The sequence below is a fragment of the Alligator sinensis genome, unplaced genomic scaffold (genome assembly GCF_000455745.1).
Source record: "Alligator sinensis unplaced genomic scaffold, ASM45574v1 scaffold400_1, whole genome shotgun sequence".
In the NCBI taxonomy this organism is placed as follows: Eukaryota; Metazoa; Chordata; order Crocodylia; family Alligatoridae; genus Alligator; species Alligator sinensis.
Genome location: NW_005841897.1, coordinates 2,492,351 through 2,506,716, shown reverse-complemented (window position 1 = coordinate 2,506,716; position 14,366 = coordinate 2,492,351). Strand labels below are relative to the sequence as shown.

The window sequence follows — 14,366 nt, the reverse complement described above, 5'->3', positions numbered from 1 at the left end:
AAGAATTTGTTAAAGAGGTCTGCTTTCTCCTCTGGTGCAACCACCAGATTGCCCAGCATATCCTGCAGGGGCCCCACATTAACTGGTGCCTTCTTCATTCTCCCTGTATATTTAAAAAAGGACTTTTTATTATCTTTGATCCTTGACGCTAGCCCTAGCTCCGTATCTGCCTTAGCTTTTCTAACAGCCCCCCTACAGACCCAAGTGGTGGAGTTATACTCCTATTTGGTGATAGCCCCTCCCTTCCACCGGGTATACGCCTCTTTTTTGGCAATCAGGCATTCACAAATGCCCTTGGTGAGCCAGGGAGGCTTTTGGGCACTCTTGCCCCCCTTGCTTTTTGTTGGGATTGTCACCCCTTGGGCTCTGAGTATCGTCTCCTTAAGGAACGACCACTCATCTTGGGCACTGAGTTCCCCTACTCTTGAGGACCCCAGCGCCTCTCCCACTAATCCCCTCAACTCATCGAAGTTGGCCCTTTTAAAGTCTAGGACTACTGCTTTGCTGCAGGCCCTTGGCACCCTGCGCTGGATGGTGAATTCCAGCAAGCGATGATCGCTATTGCCCAGATGGTCGAGGACCTGGAGCCCTCTTACCAGGTCGTCGCTGTGGCCAGGACCAGGTCCAGCAGGGCATTCCTCCTGGTAGGACTGTGCACCTCCTGGGTTAAGTGGAGGTCCTATATCTTGACCAGGAACCTCCGTGAGCAGTCCGACCTGGCTGACTGCTCCTCCCAGCAGATGTCCGGGTAATTTAGATCACCCATGACAACTACATCCCTTGCCTTAAGTGCCTCTGCAAACTGACCCGAGAATTCGTGTTCTAGCTCTTCTCCTTGGTTGGGAGGTCTGTAGTTGACCCCCACCATTAAGTCCCTTTCCCACGACCCCCCTGTATCCTGACCCAGAGCACTGCAGCCCGCCCCTCCTCTGACCCCATCCTGCTGGTAGAGGATGTGTATTGCTCTTTGACGTAGAGCGCCACACCCCCCGCCTTTCCTTCCTGTTCTATCTCGCCTATAAAGCCTATAGCCCCTAATGTTTACTGCCCAGTTGTGGGATGAATCCCACCAGGTTTCTGTGAGCCCTACTATGTCTGGGTTTGAACAGGCTATTCGGAGGGTGAGTTCCTCCTGCTTATTCCCCATACTATGAGTATTTGTATAGAGGCACTTAAGGCCTTGGATTGCTGCGTGTGCCACCCCCCGATTTTCAAGACTATCTGGACCCCTGTTACGTACCTGGGTACTCCTTGTGTATGTCACCTGTCTTGGTCAGGAGGTGTCCTTATCTATACAGTGTGAATGTATACTACTTGAATATGACTAGAAACTACTCTGTTTGGCACAGTTTGTTCTCAGTTCTATCAGTGTCAGTCCAGAGGAAACTATCTGAACTCAGTGGCATTCCTCCCTTACATTTACATCAGAATCAAGAATGGAATTTGGCCTGAAATGTAGATTCCCCCCCCTCGGAAATGTATTAATGCAGCATATTTCTGTCAACATAGAGATGAAGCAACCCCTATCAGTGTCTGGTAAAAACAGGAGATAGACATTGACATGTGAATTGTATCTAGTACTATTTGTCATGGACTGTATTTCATATAATGAATACAATATTCATTTAACACTTTTCACATGAAAGAGTGGATAAAACATATTTTGGCAGGTAATGTATAGTTGCCCCTATGTTGTGTGCATATATATAGACCATGGCATTATACATACACATTCACATTATTATTAGTGTCTGTTTGTGTTACACAAGCATTTAGAAACCTTGATGGACATTGGAGCTCTGTTGTACTTAGTCCCTGGCCCAAAGCAGCCACAGTCTAAATCACCATTCCTGGATCTTACACCTGCACCTCCAGAAATATATCTCATCCAGTGCACTGAATGCCCTGATGGAAACTATGTAGGAGAAACCAAACACAAACAACAACGGTGTACCAGAATGAACACACACCAAAAATTTATCAAAGACAAAAATACCCAATTACCTGTCGGGGCACATTTCTCACAAGGCAACCACTGTCTCCAATTTCTCAGTTCTAATCCTCAAAGGGAATTAATAAAATAGCTTTCATAGATGAGACTACAAAGTACACATCATATATCTACTGAATACAAATAAACATGGACTAAATATAGATATTGGATTTACGGCACAGTATAACCTGTTTGCCATCTGATAAACCCAGGTGACCTCTCTATATGTCACCAGTCATATTTTATCACCTGCCAACATTTCCCTCTTTTGTATTTCCTCTCCACCTACCTTTATCTTACCCATTAATTCCTATCTCTGATCTTCCCTGCTCCACATTTGCATTTTCACAGACCTGCATTTTGCATATTGGCTTAAGCTTCTATTCAATCCTAGAAAGAGCACCAGCAGACTCTCCCTATCCCTGAAAAAGGGTGCCTGTGCCCAAAAGCTTGCAAAGAACAATTTTTCCAACTTTTCAATTAATCTAATAAAAGATATCGCATCTACCTGAATAACCTTGTATGCCACAGTCTAAATCAGTATTTTTCAACAGGTTGCCCTAGCCTGGGGGCCATGGAAGCCTTTTAAGAGTGCCATTTAATATTTGCACTATGAGGTGTGCAAACACCTGGGCTAAGTACACAGATTCAGGAGATTAAATCAGGTTCAAAATGGCCACCTGATTTAAACTTATCTTGTCTCAGTGTTGACCTTACACCTTGTGCTTACAGACCTGCTCTCTGTGAACAGCAATCAGTCTAAACCTGTAACTGTACAGAAGTTCCATGCACACTGTAACAGGGTGGGGTACCTAGGGGTGGCCGTGTTACCCCCCCAGGTTCTTAACCTTGCCAGTCCTTCGCCCTACAAGCACCCTTGTTCTTACCTGCCACGTCTTGTTGGTATAATAAATATAGGGAGGCTGCCCTTGAGCTTTAGTTTTGGACATGGTCAGACTAGATCCTATTAACCCTGTTGTTTCTACCCCACTTTGATGTTCTGCTTCACTGTGGATGGTTCCCGAGTCTCTCAGCCTTATGGGCTGTATGCATAGCTCCAACCACCCCTTTACCACGCCCCAAGCCTCGCAGATGATACACACACAAACCAGGCTAAAAACTGCAGGACCCGGTTTAAGATAAACCTAGATCTATGTAGTATCAGATTCATTCAGTTTAGGTCAAACCGATGCATGGAACTTCTGTCCACTTCCCCTGTGCAGCCCCAGGGGAAAACCCAGACACTGGCACCAGCCCCGGGGCTGCTCTTTTTGCTGCCCCCCACCCCACACTGCTCTATTTTTTGCACCCCCCTGCCCCTTGCTGCCACTGCAGCCAGTGCTCTAATCTCCATCCCACAAGCTGCTTAGGGTGCATTAAATCACGATTGTAGTTGAGTAGTTGAACCCATATTAGGAAAAGTAACATTGGTACAACTGCAGTGAATCCTTGCTTTGTACTAGTGAATCAGCATGATTTTCCTATGGTTGTATGAGCCCTGAAGTTGAGGGCAAATATTAAACATTTTTGGAAAATTAAAAAATATTCAGTGTATAAACACCAGTTGTAGGAAAGACATATCTGCATATTTTGGCATATATACCAGTAATATGTTTTGAATTAATATGTAGATATCTATAATCAAGGGATAGGGAAGCTAATTAATGTGATAGTGGATATAAAGTACCATACTAAGACGCACATCTTCCTTCCCATGTATTTTGGCTATGTGGATATGGCACAGATGCATATATCTGCTGGCTCCGCAAACATCTGATTTGGAGCTTAGTCCAAGATAAGATGTGCAGGATGGAAAAGAAAAAGGATGACACATGGCTGGGGAGATTTGGTGATATGAATATGTTAATATGACCATAACACGATGAGTTGGATCAGGCCCTGTGCTGCCTCCATCTATCCCCACACACCTGGATTGGGCCCCAGGGCTCTGCACCGCCTTCACATACTGGGATTGGGCCCTGTGTGCCAGGATCGGGTCCTGGGGTCCCACATTGTGCCAGCCTGGTGTAGCACTGCCCCATATGCCTGATCCAGCATGCAGGGCCATGCTATCCAACCTCTGGGGCTCCCCACAAGTCCAGAAACGTGACAGCAGGGGAGAAGTGTCACTGCTCCCCCACTGCCGGATGTTCGGACCTGTGGGGAGCCCTGCCGGGCGGATGACCCTGTACCAGGGGCTGGATCTGGCCCATGGGCTGGGGCTTGAGCACTCCTACTCCACAATCATGGGGCATTCCCGAAGGTAGTGCTTCAACAGCCCCACTGATACAATGCCCATCCAAGTCAATGAAAATCTTCCTATGACATAAAATGGCAGCTGGATCTGACTGTGCAACTGTGCCCTTGTCTACACAGGAAGGTTTTTTACATATAGACCAGGGCTGCATTTCTGAAACTGGTATAAACATATTCCTGAAGGTGCCTGTCAAACTTCTGCAGTACAGTAGAGGAAGGAATAAGGAAGCAGGAGGAAAAGGAAAATAATAAATAATAAAATAATAATAAAATAAATAATAAAAAATAAATAAATACAAAATGAAGACTAGAGTTTCTCTTGGTTGCAATGTAGAATCACAGGGGCACATAGCAGAAGAACAACTTTAAAAAAGGATACGTGACACCAAAATATTTAAGAGCCACAAAGCCAGGGTGTAAATTTAAAGAATGATAGTGTCCTTTAGTGGAGACTTTCTTTAGTTTAGCATAAACTTTTTATTCTTAAGTAGCACAAACCAAAGCAAAAAAGGGCTTTTTATTTATATTATAGGCTTTTTATTTAATATAATATTTAAGATATCATAGTAATTTATTTATTAGATACAGGGTGATTAAAAATGCCCATCTGAGACTCTGTGCGCCCTAATACATTAATTAGATAAAACAATGTAATCTGAGTAGCATTAAAAGAGGAATTCAGCCAGCTGCCTACACAAACTTTCTGCTCTTTTAGTCACTGTAGGAAGCAAAATCTCAGCAAACCCCCTGTCAAACAGATGTCTTATACCAGAATAAAAGTGCACATGGGGGATTAGGCTGTTATACTGGTTTCAGTTCAGACCTTAGGGTATCCTGAAAAATTTTCCTAAGTTGCGGAAATCTGTGTCAGAAGCTATCAGTCCCACAGAGAGCAGAGAACAGTGATTTTTTTGGAAAAAATAAATAACCATTTTGGCCTGAATTTTAGCTGGGCATTATCTCAGCCTTCTATATTGCAGGTGGATATAATGGCTGCTACAGCTGCATCCATTTATGGGCCTAATTATCTGGTTATGCCTGTAAATCAGGCAGCAGGGCTTCTAAATGGGTGTAATTGTGCTCTTCGGCTATTTGTGAAAATGTGGGTATTTAACACATTTTATTGTAATGTTTAAAAATGTAACAGCTTGAAAATTCCAGGGGACTTGCTGATGTGTCCTTTTTGTCTGTTTATTGTCACATGAATAGTGCATGAAGCCATTAGTTTGACAGTTCAAGAGACAGAAGCCCACTCCACTGGCTTGTGATATAACATTGTACTTTTCTTATCTGCACCCTGTAAACCCTAGCAATGTTTCCTTAAAACCGCATCTGGGGTCAATATTTGGCTTGTAAATCCCATGGCCACACTTGCATCTCCTGTTTGCACCATTGCAGAAAACTCTTAGTACGCTGCACAGACATAATGGACTACCCTCCATGGCCTGTTTTTGATGCACAGCTGTGGCATACTGTGGCATCTCGGTGTTCTGAGCCTTGCATTCATGTATTTGTATTGTGGGACACAACATGGCCCCACTTGGCCATTTATTTAAGGATTTAAAATCATTTTGCAAGCTTTAGTATAGGGCTGGACAAAATAGAAAATATCGGGCAGTGTCTTTTTTTCTACTTCGTTTTTTGAAGGTTCTGTGGTCTTTATGGTTCCCCCCCACTTTCTCTCATTTTTCCCACTGCAAGGTGGGGCATAGCATGAAAGTGTCAGAAAGTGGGGAAACTCCTCCAGGCAACCTATTTTTAAAAAAATCCCTTGAAAGTAAAAATAAAATGTGTTTACCTGAAAAAACCACAACCAAAATGATTTTTTTCATGAAAATGTTCATTTTGGTCAAAAGAAAAAAATGTTTGGGAAAAAAAAATCAGGTTGGTTCAATGCAGTGAGCAAGAGCTCACAATCCACACTCAGGCACAGAGATTTGGCCAGTGTCATATGCTGTTCACAAGAGCCCTGAGGTCAGAACCATGAATCTCAGTTGGGCTAATCACTTTTTAGTCATTTTAGCCTCTGTTACACTGGTGCTAAAAAAGTCTAAAAGAGACTCATTGTTAAAAGAGAGCATGGCTGTTTTTAGTGGACAGAAAATGTATAGCACAGCCTGGAGGACCTCTGAAGGCACACCTGATCTGCCAGTCCTCTTGTTTGCCTGCTTCACTCCCCCTTTCAGAGCAGCCTCCAGGGCTGGGAGGTTCCTTGTCTCAGTCTGCAGTGCCCTTGTCAGGCAAAGGGCTGGCAAAGGGAGCTTGTCAAAGAAGGTGCTTTGCATTGATTTGTTTAGATAACAATTTCTGCTTCTGCCTTGATGCTGCTTAGCAATCAGTACCTTCAGGGCCCTTTTCAACACTCTTCTAAGGCAGGGATGTGGTTTTATCCCTATTTAATAGCATTTCAAGACTGCTGTGTAGAGAAAAGTTCAGTGACTTGCCCAGGGCACCATTGCAAGCCAGTGGCAGAGCCTGTGACAGAACGGACATGCTGGGTTAGTGTTACTGCTGCTCAGGCAGACAGAATAAAGCAAGATAGTCCATGTGCTACAGCATACCTCTTTCCACCACATGCCTAAGGGAGTCTAATGCTCTGCTCAGGTAGTCTCACTGACTTTTCTGTCCCCTCTGTAGGGCATTTCTGTACCCATAGGCAACCTAGTTCAAGGTACTGACATAAATCCAACCCTCTTTCCCCCTCACTGCCAGGCACACCATATGTACCATGATTCCCTGTCCAGACACTAAACAGTCTCTGTGATTTCCTAGCACACAGCTACAACTTGTGTTATGCCATCAAGGCAGATGATCTCCCAGGTGGCAGGCAGCAGAGCCAGAAAACTGGCTTTGTTTGTCAGATGCCTGAAGCAGATAAGCTTGGAAAGTGATCTGCAACTCTGCAAGAGCAGGGTACTACTAACTGGCTCAGCCCAGAAACACAACACCTGAAGCTCCAAATCTCAGTAGAAGACAAATGGGTTCGTCATTTGCCTTTCAAAGGCCTGGCAGCCAGGGCCCTGAGTGGGAGGTTTGTGGATCTTGCCCTTCTAGGAAGACTGAAACTTTTCAACTGCACAGTCTGGAGAACAGCTTTCTTTTTCAAAGTAGCTACCATTGTACATTTGTCCATAGCCTTAATAGGGCGGGGAAGCACAGAATTGGTACACAAGTCCCGAGTGCCCATTAGAGGGGGCATAAGCATCGTAGCCACTGCCAGCCCAACTGCTGCCCAGGGTGCAGGACCTGGTCATAATGCCTCTGGCTCAGGCCACACTAAAACTAAGTTAAACCTCTTCCAAAACGGGGCTTGCACAAACGTGTCACTTCTCCAAACATCATGCTGGTGCTCTGTGCAGTGCTGATCCTGCACTGTGTTAGTCTGAGCATCTCCCAGAAGTTTGCTTGGAAGCCTCTCCCCAGCAGCCCTAGCCAGTGTTCTGTGGAAGCATTGAAACCAGTGGTCCCAGCATCCTTTTTCATGCTGGATCTGCCCCCAGCATTTAGGTAGACATGCACAGTCATTTTGCAGTGCAAATAATGTTAAATAGCAAGGTAGGAGGCCAGGGGCCTACAGGATACCATTTGTGTCCCATATTCTGAATACAGAATCCCCACAGTGTTTGCTGCACCGTGATCCTGACTCTTTCATGAGGGATGATGCTTCAGTGCCCATGGACTCTGACTAGCCAGAAGCAAACTTTCCCCTAGTCCTGAGTTGGTTCCCAGCTATGAGTGATCATGGATATTTCATGAACCATTTTCACACAAGTCCTGGTGATGTATGATTTGCTTAGTGGTTGGAGTGGGGAGGAGGGGAATTTATATTATTTTGTGGGTCCGTGGTGCTGAATAACTATTTTGTGGTGAAATCCTACACAAAATCAATTCAGACAGGCGGATTTCAAGCAGAACATGACACATACTCTGTCCCTTCATCATTGTGCACGCACACACACATACACACAGCTCTGAGTGCATGATTAGAGGCCTAGAGAGCAGGTCATATGAAGAGAGGCTGAAAGATGTGGGACTGTTCAGCCTGGAAAAAAGAAGACTCAGAGGGGACTCGGTGGCAGCCTATAAGTATATTAGGGGTGCACATCGGGGCCTGGGGGAGCATCTATTCACCAAGGCCCCCCAGGGGAGGACAAGAAACAATGGGCACAAAGTGTCTTGATGCCCACCTTGCTGGGTCATCTGACCCCAGCAGTCTGTCCTGCCCAAGTGCAGGGGGGCTGCACCCGATGATCTGTAAGGACCCTTTCATCCTTGACATCTATGAAACTATGAAACCATTTTCATAACCATTTCCCCTAACATCTATGAAACTATGAAATCATTTTCTTCAGTAACTGAGTGTCCATTATGACAATGAATCCTTGGGGAATGTGATAGCTACTGCAGTTGGGCTATAAAGCACACAGAGGTATATGCACATAGCCATTAGTGTTTAAATGGGAATGAGGCATATTTAATGCTTGGCTGAATATCTGTTTGATGCCTCTGCTTTTCTTTTGCTTGAATACAGGGCTTTCAGTCATTTTCAAAATGCCAGAGAAGTGTCACAGGAGAACCGCCAAAAGATTAGAGCAGCAGAGGTGAGCCCGCAAGAGGTAATTCTGAGGACAAACAGCGCTATTCTGAAACAAGATGTAGTCAAGAGGACAGCAGAAGATGAAGTAAACATCAAGGAGAAGCAAAAAGAAGGCAAGAATACAAGACCAACATCCAATGAGAAACCAGCCAAGAACGGTGTAGCAGGAGCTCCCAATGACAAGCCTGCCAAGGATAATGGTGTACCAGCAGCGCCCAGTAACAAGCCAGCCAAGGATAATGGTATACAAGCAGTACCCAATGACAAGCCAGCCAAAGATAACGGTGTACCAGCAGTACCCAGTGACAAGCCAGTCAAGGATAATGGTGTACCAGCAGTGCCTAATAACGAGCCAGCCAAAGATAACGGTGTACCAGCAGTGCCCAATAATGAGCCAGTCAAGGATAATGGTGTACCAGCAGTGCCCAATAATGAGCCAGCCCAGGATAATGGTGTACCAGCAGTGCCCAATAATGAGCCAGCCAAAGATAACAGTGTACCAGCAGCACCCAACGACAAGCCAGCCAAGGATAAGAGCATAGCCCAAAACCAGGCAAAAATGGAAGTGGCCCCCACGTCAGCTAAGCCTGGTGCTGTGAGACCTGTGACACATGGCCAGGGTCACCCTAGCCCTGCAGCGCAGAAGCCAGCTGTTCCCACAGGCCAGAGGGTCATGAGTCAGGTTTCTGCAGTGACAGAAAAGAAAAGGCTGAAGGCTGCTGATTTCAAGTCTGAGCCCCAGTGGGATTTTGAGGACCAGTATGTCCTGGACAGTTTGTCTCCACCATCGGTAAGCTCTGTCTTGTAATTACACCTCATGGTTGGCCTTCACATTTTGGTCTCATAGCCTTATAAGTCACATAGCTAATTATAAGTCACATAGCTAATTAGTCTCTTCCCTGAAAGGGAGCCAGTACAGCAACTTGGAGGGTTCAAAATGGTGGAGGAACTGGGGTTTGTGGAGAAAATATCATTTCTTGGAGCCAAAATTTGCTTTCGCTTAGCCCCCCTGTATATCTACTGACACGGAGGCCTCTACAACAAGCCTTTGTTTAAAATCAGTGTAATGTTATATATAGCCAATGATGAAGATGGGCAAGAGTAGGTTTTCACAAATCTTTGCCAGCACAACCCTGGGAAAAGGCTTTGACATAGAAGCTAATTATGTCCATTTAGGAGGAACAGATGTTATTTTCAGTGAAAAGTTTATTCTTCCTCCCTCTTCTATCCCCACCTCCAATGTTTTGCAGATGGATTACTGCTTTCTCCTCCCATTTGTCCCAGTTAAATAGCTTAAAGATATTGGCAGCTCTACTTTAAGTTCACAGCCCAATTCACAAGGGAATGGTGGGCTAGATCTTTTTGCCTGGTCTCAATCTGGATTTGAAAGGGAGCATTTGCATTCTTAGAAGAAATAAGTGAGAGTTAGCTCCAGGGCTGATTGTATTTGCAATTAGGCTTTTCCCAGAGAGCCATTATCAAGGCTAGATGAAGCACACTTGGTGTTGTCCCTGCCTTGCAGTTCCTGGAAATACCATGGGGAGGTTTCCCTTGAGGCAGCACATAAAACCCATGAGCCAACATACCAAACTACTGAGGAATCTGCAGAATAAAGGTCTCCTGGAGCTCTCTCCATGTCTGGTCTGGCACCATTAGGACTTTTAACTAACTTCTGCTTTTCCAGCTATTCTTTATTCACATCTATGTAGGAAGCAAACTTTCCGCAAACCCCCTGTCGAACAGATGTTGTATACCAGAATAAGAGTGCACATGGGGGGTTAGATTTATATTGGTTTCAGTTCAGACCTTAGGGTACCCTGAAAAACTTTCCTAAGTAGGGGAAATCTGTGTCAAAAGCCTTTCTGACTACTTCTTGACAGCTCTTCTAGCTTCTCACTTCCTGCCAACTCACAAAGTCAGTATATTCCCAGCTGGTGAAATATGAGGGGGTTCCCTTCACACCTCTTCCCCTGTCAATTCTGGAATGGACCTTGGGAAATCATCTAGTTCAGTGATTCTCAACCAGGGTGCCACGGTATCCTGGGGTGCCTTGAGATCCTTTCAGATGTGCCATGGGGTGTCACACAGTGTTAGCACTGTGGGGTTTACAAACAGGATTCACAAGATAAATCCAGAGATTTCAAATAGAAATCCAGAGTTGTGGTCTTTCTGAGTTCTCTGCAGCAGAAAAAACTGCTCTATTATTTTTCTGTAGTCAAAAGAAGAGTCAAAACTAAGAGCTGACATTTTTGACGGGTGCCTCAAATCTATCTAGGGTGCCTTGGATTTAAAAAGCTTGAGAACTACCGATCTAGTCCAACCCTGTGCTTTGTGGTAGTCAGTGATACTTAGACCACCCCCAACAGATGCTTGCCCATCCTATTTTTAACAGTCTCCAATGAATGTGATTCCACAACATGCCTCTGTAGCGTGTCTCAGTGTTTCAATGCTCATGTGGTTAAAGAGTGTCCTTTATATCCAATCTCCATCTTCTTTGTGGCAAATTAAGCAGAATCTTCTTGTTCTTCCCCCAGCAGTGTTGGAAAACAGTTGGTTCCTGCAGTGTTGGCCTTTCATATATCTCAGTTCTCTGATTTCTACACTAAAGAAACCCAATTCCTTTAGCCTTTGCTCATGAATCATGGCCAAGTGCAGTGCACTGCCAGTGAGAATATTCAAAGGAGGCCAGTGACTGGCTATCATGGACTTGCCTATATTGCAATGGTGGTGGGTCCTGATGGGGATAAGCCCAAGAATGCCCCGTTTAACCATGCTGGCTGACACTCCCCAAAGTGGGAAGTTCACCAATGAGGCTCGTTTCAGCTCATCTCCAGTGGCTACTCACAGACATGCTGGAGACCGATGTCTTGAGAGCAGACCAGAAGAACAAGCCTGGACTAACCTCACTGGTATACTTGAAGGCTTGGAGTGTGCCTGTGGTCATAGGTTGGATGGGGCACGATTAGGACCATCCTTGCAAAGATCTGTGACTGCTGTGGTGTGGACAAGTCCCCTGGGGTGTGTGCTGATTATTATTTACATTACAGACACAGGAAAATGACAGGAAAGGGGATAGATTTTGGATAATAATCTATTATGTGTCTGTGTGTGCTGCAGATCCTCTTTTAGCAACACGCTTTGTAGTTCCACAGGGTGTGGGTGTGTCCAATAGAAAAATGCTGGATAAAAGCAAGGCTTTTGATTGCTGTGATTATGACTTATAAATGGGCTGGGTCAATATAATTGCCTAGTATAATTAAACCATCATTTCCACTCTAGCTAAATAAAATGCTTTGGCGCTGTTAAGCAATTGAGAGAGGCATAGCTATTTGCAAGCAGGAGGTCGAAACTTCCTCCTGCATATAACAAGTTGTTATTAAACAGATCTGTAAAAGTATCTTAGAAAGACTAAACACTGCTGCCCCAGATCTAGGGTACTGCTCCCATAATGCAGTGTGGCTTGCTATGGATTCAAGGGGCTGCTCTTCCCAACATATTACAGGTGCATGATCTAGATAATGAGGGCCATGCTACTGTATTATTGAGCCACAATTAGAGATAAGCAGATGATCATAGCACATATTTTGTTACACAGATATGCTTTGTTTTCTATTTGTCGGGCTATCAGCTTAGGCCTTGTCTATGTGGAAGTGTTACATTTTTGAAAGCTCACATGTGAATTTAAATTGATATCACTTATACCTGCCCACCCATAAAACTTGCCCAAGTAAACAGGACAGTAACATTTTCTGAGGGGTAGAGGTTTTGGGAAATTTCTTCCAATATTATTTTTATTTCTGCAGCTTGAGTGGACAGTTCTAATGGGAGATTTGGGTCCTGAGATCAATAGTATACACCCTAACCTTTCAAAAAATCATAAGGAAGGCTGATTATGGACATGAAAAATAACACAAAAACAGTGCTTTAGCAGAAGACGAAGTGCATTAGTTCAACCCGGCTCCCCAGCATCTGTATAGATTGGTGCACTTCAGCAGGGCCTTTTGGCGCTTGTATCTAAAATTCATTGAATCAGCTATTAGATAAAAGCACCAAAAAACCCCACTGAAATGCCCAATCTATACAGATGTTGGGCAAGCCGGGTCAAACTAATGCAATGCTTCTTCTGGGCATGAGTGGTACTTGGCACAAGAGTGCACTAAGATTAAAGTAAAGCACTAGGTTGGTTTGTTTGTTTTTTTTACATCTGTAAGCAGCCACGGTCTTGAAAAGAGGAGACTGTTTTAAAGATCATATGATTTTTAAAGAGCATTTTGTCTTATTTTTCATTTGTTTTCTAGCTGTTTTGAGCCTCAGTTCCTATTTTCAAAGCCATGAGGACTAGAAACTTACTTTTATTGAAAATGAAAGCAGAGCTGCACATGACTCCAGGAGCAGGAGCTTTAAGAAAAGCAGCACATCTGTCTAGTAAGGATCTCCAAAAGAGTTGTCAGAGCTGACGACACTCCATAGTGTCGTTTGTACCATGCCACGTGTTAGAATCATGTTTCTACTGTCAATGTGAGTTCAGAATTTGTTTTCTCCTGCTCTTCTCTAAAACTGGCAGTTTCTGTGAACGCGCCTGCTGGAAATCTCTTTGTTAGAATTCATGCAGAAAGCAAACACAAAAGGGCAGCAAATCTTGCTGAAACCTGTTCGGTGTTTGATTTTAGCAAGGCTTTTGATGCTATCCTCCATAGCTTCTCATTAGCAAATTACAGAAATATGATTTAGATAAAATCACCATGACAGGGTGCAGAACCAGTTGGAAAACCTCAGTCTGACAATAGATGGCAGTGGCTTACTGGTACGGTGAGAGTTCATTTCAATTGGGGTCTGACAGTTCAGTCCTGAGCCCAGTTGTATTCAGTATTTTTAGTAATGACTGGGAGAATATGCTTAGAAAACTTGTGACTGACCCACACTTTCATTCTTGATAAATACGGTCAGAAATCTCCATGATCCGGTACCAAAAAAACAAAACCAAATGCAAAGTATTTACATTTAGGAAGGAGAAATGAAAAACACAAAAGCACAAAGAAGAATGGGGTAGGGTGGGGAGAGGTAAGTCCTTGAACGCGTGAGGTGAGGAGGTTGTAGAAGGCCGGGCAGAGGAAGTTCATAAGGACAGGTCAGATAGACAATAGACAGCTTGAAGGGATGGTTAGGGAGGTGTTGCCAAGAGGACTGGACTGGGACCCAGTTAACCTGTTCCTGTTCCTGACTCTGCCTCTGATCTGTGTGACCCTGAGTGAGTTACTTCCCTTTTGTTTCTCTTCCCAACCCTTTTCTGTTTAGTCTGCCAAGCGCTTGGCCACAGTGGCTTTCAGGTTTCTAGGCACTACTCTAATAGTAACAGTGGTCCAGGCATACGACCAAGAGCAGCAACTCCTGAATTCTGGTGCTGTGGACTTAGGCAAGTTATTTGGCCTTTTGCTGTGCTGCGATATTTCATAGATGTTCGGGTTGGAAGGGACCTCAATAGATCATCGAGTCCGACCCCCTGCATAGGCAGGAAAGAGT

General features: G+C 44.5%; 1 protein-coding gene across 1 annotated transcript in view; it reads left to right on the top strand.

Annotated features, from left to right (window-relative positions):
* ST6GALNAC1 (ST6 N-acetylgalactosaminide alpha-2,6-sialyltransferase 1) overlaps positions 1–14,366 on the top strand; it is a 35,274-nt gene that overhangs the window by 1,454 nt on the left and 19,454 nt on the right. The window contains exon 2 of the mRNA XM_025197509.1: positions 8,781–9,636. Within this exon, the coding sequence (XP_025053294.1) occupies positions 8,781–9,636 (856 nt within the window). The remainder of the gene's footprint in view (positions 1–8,780; positions 9,637–14,366) is intronic.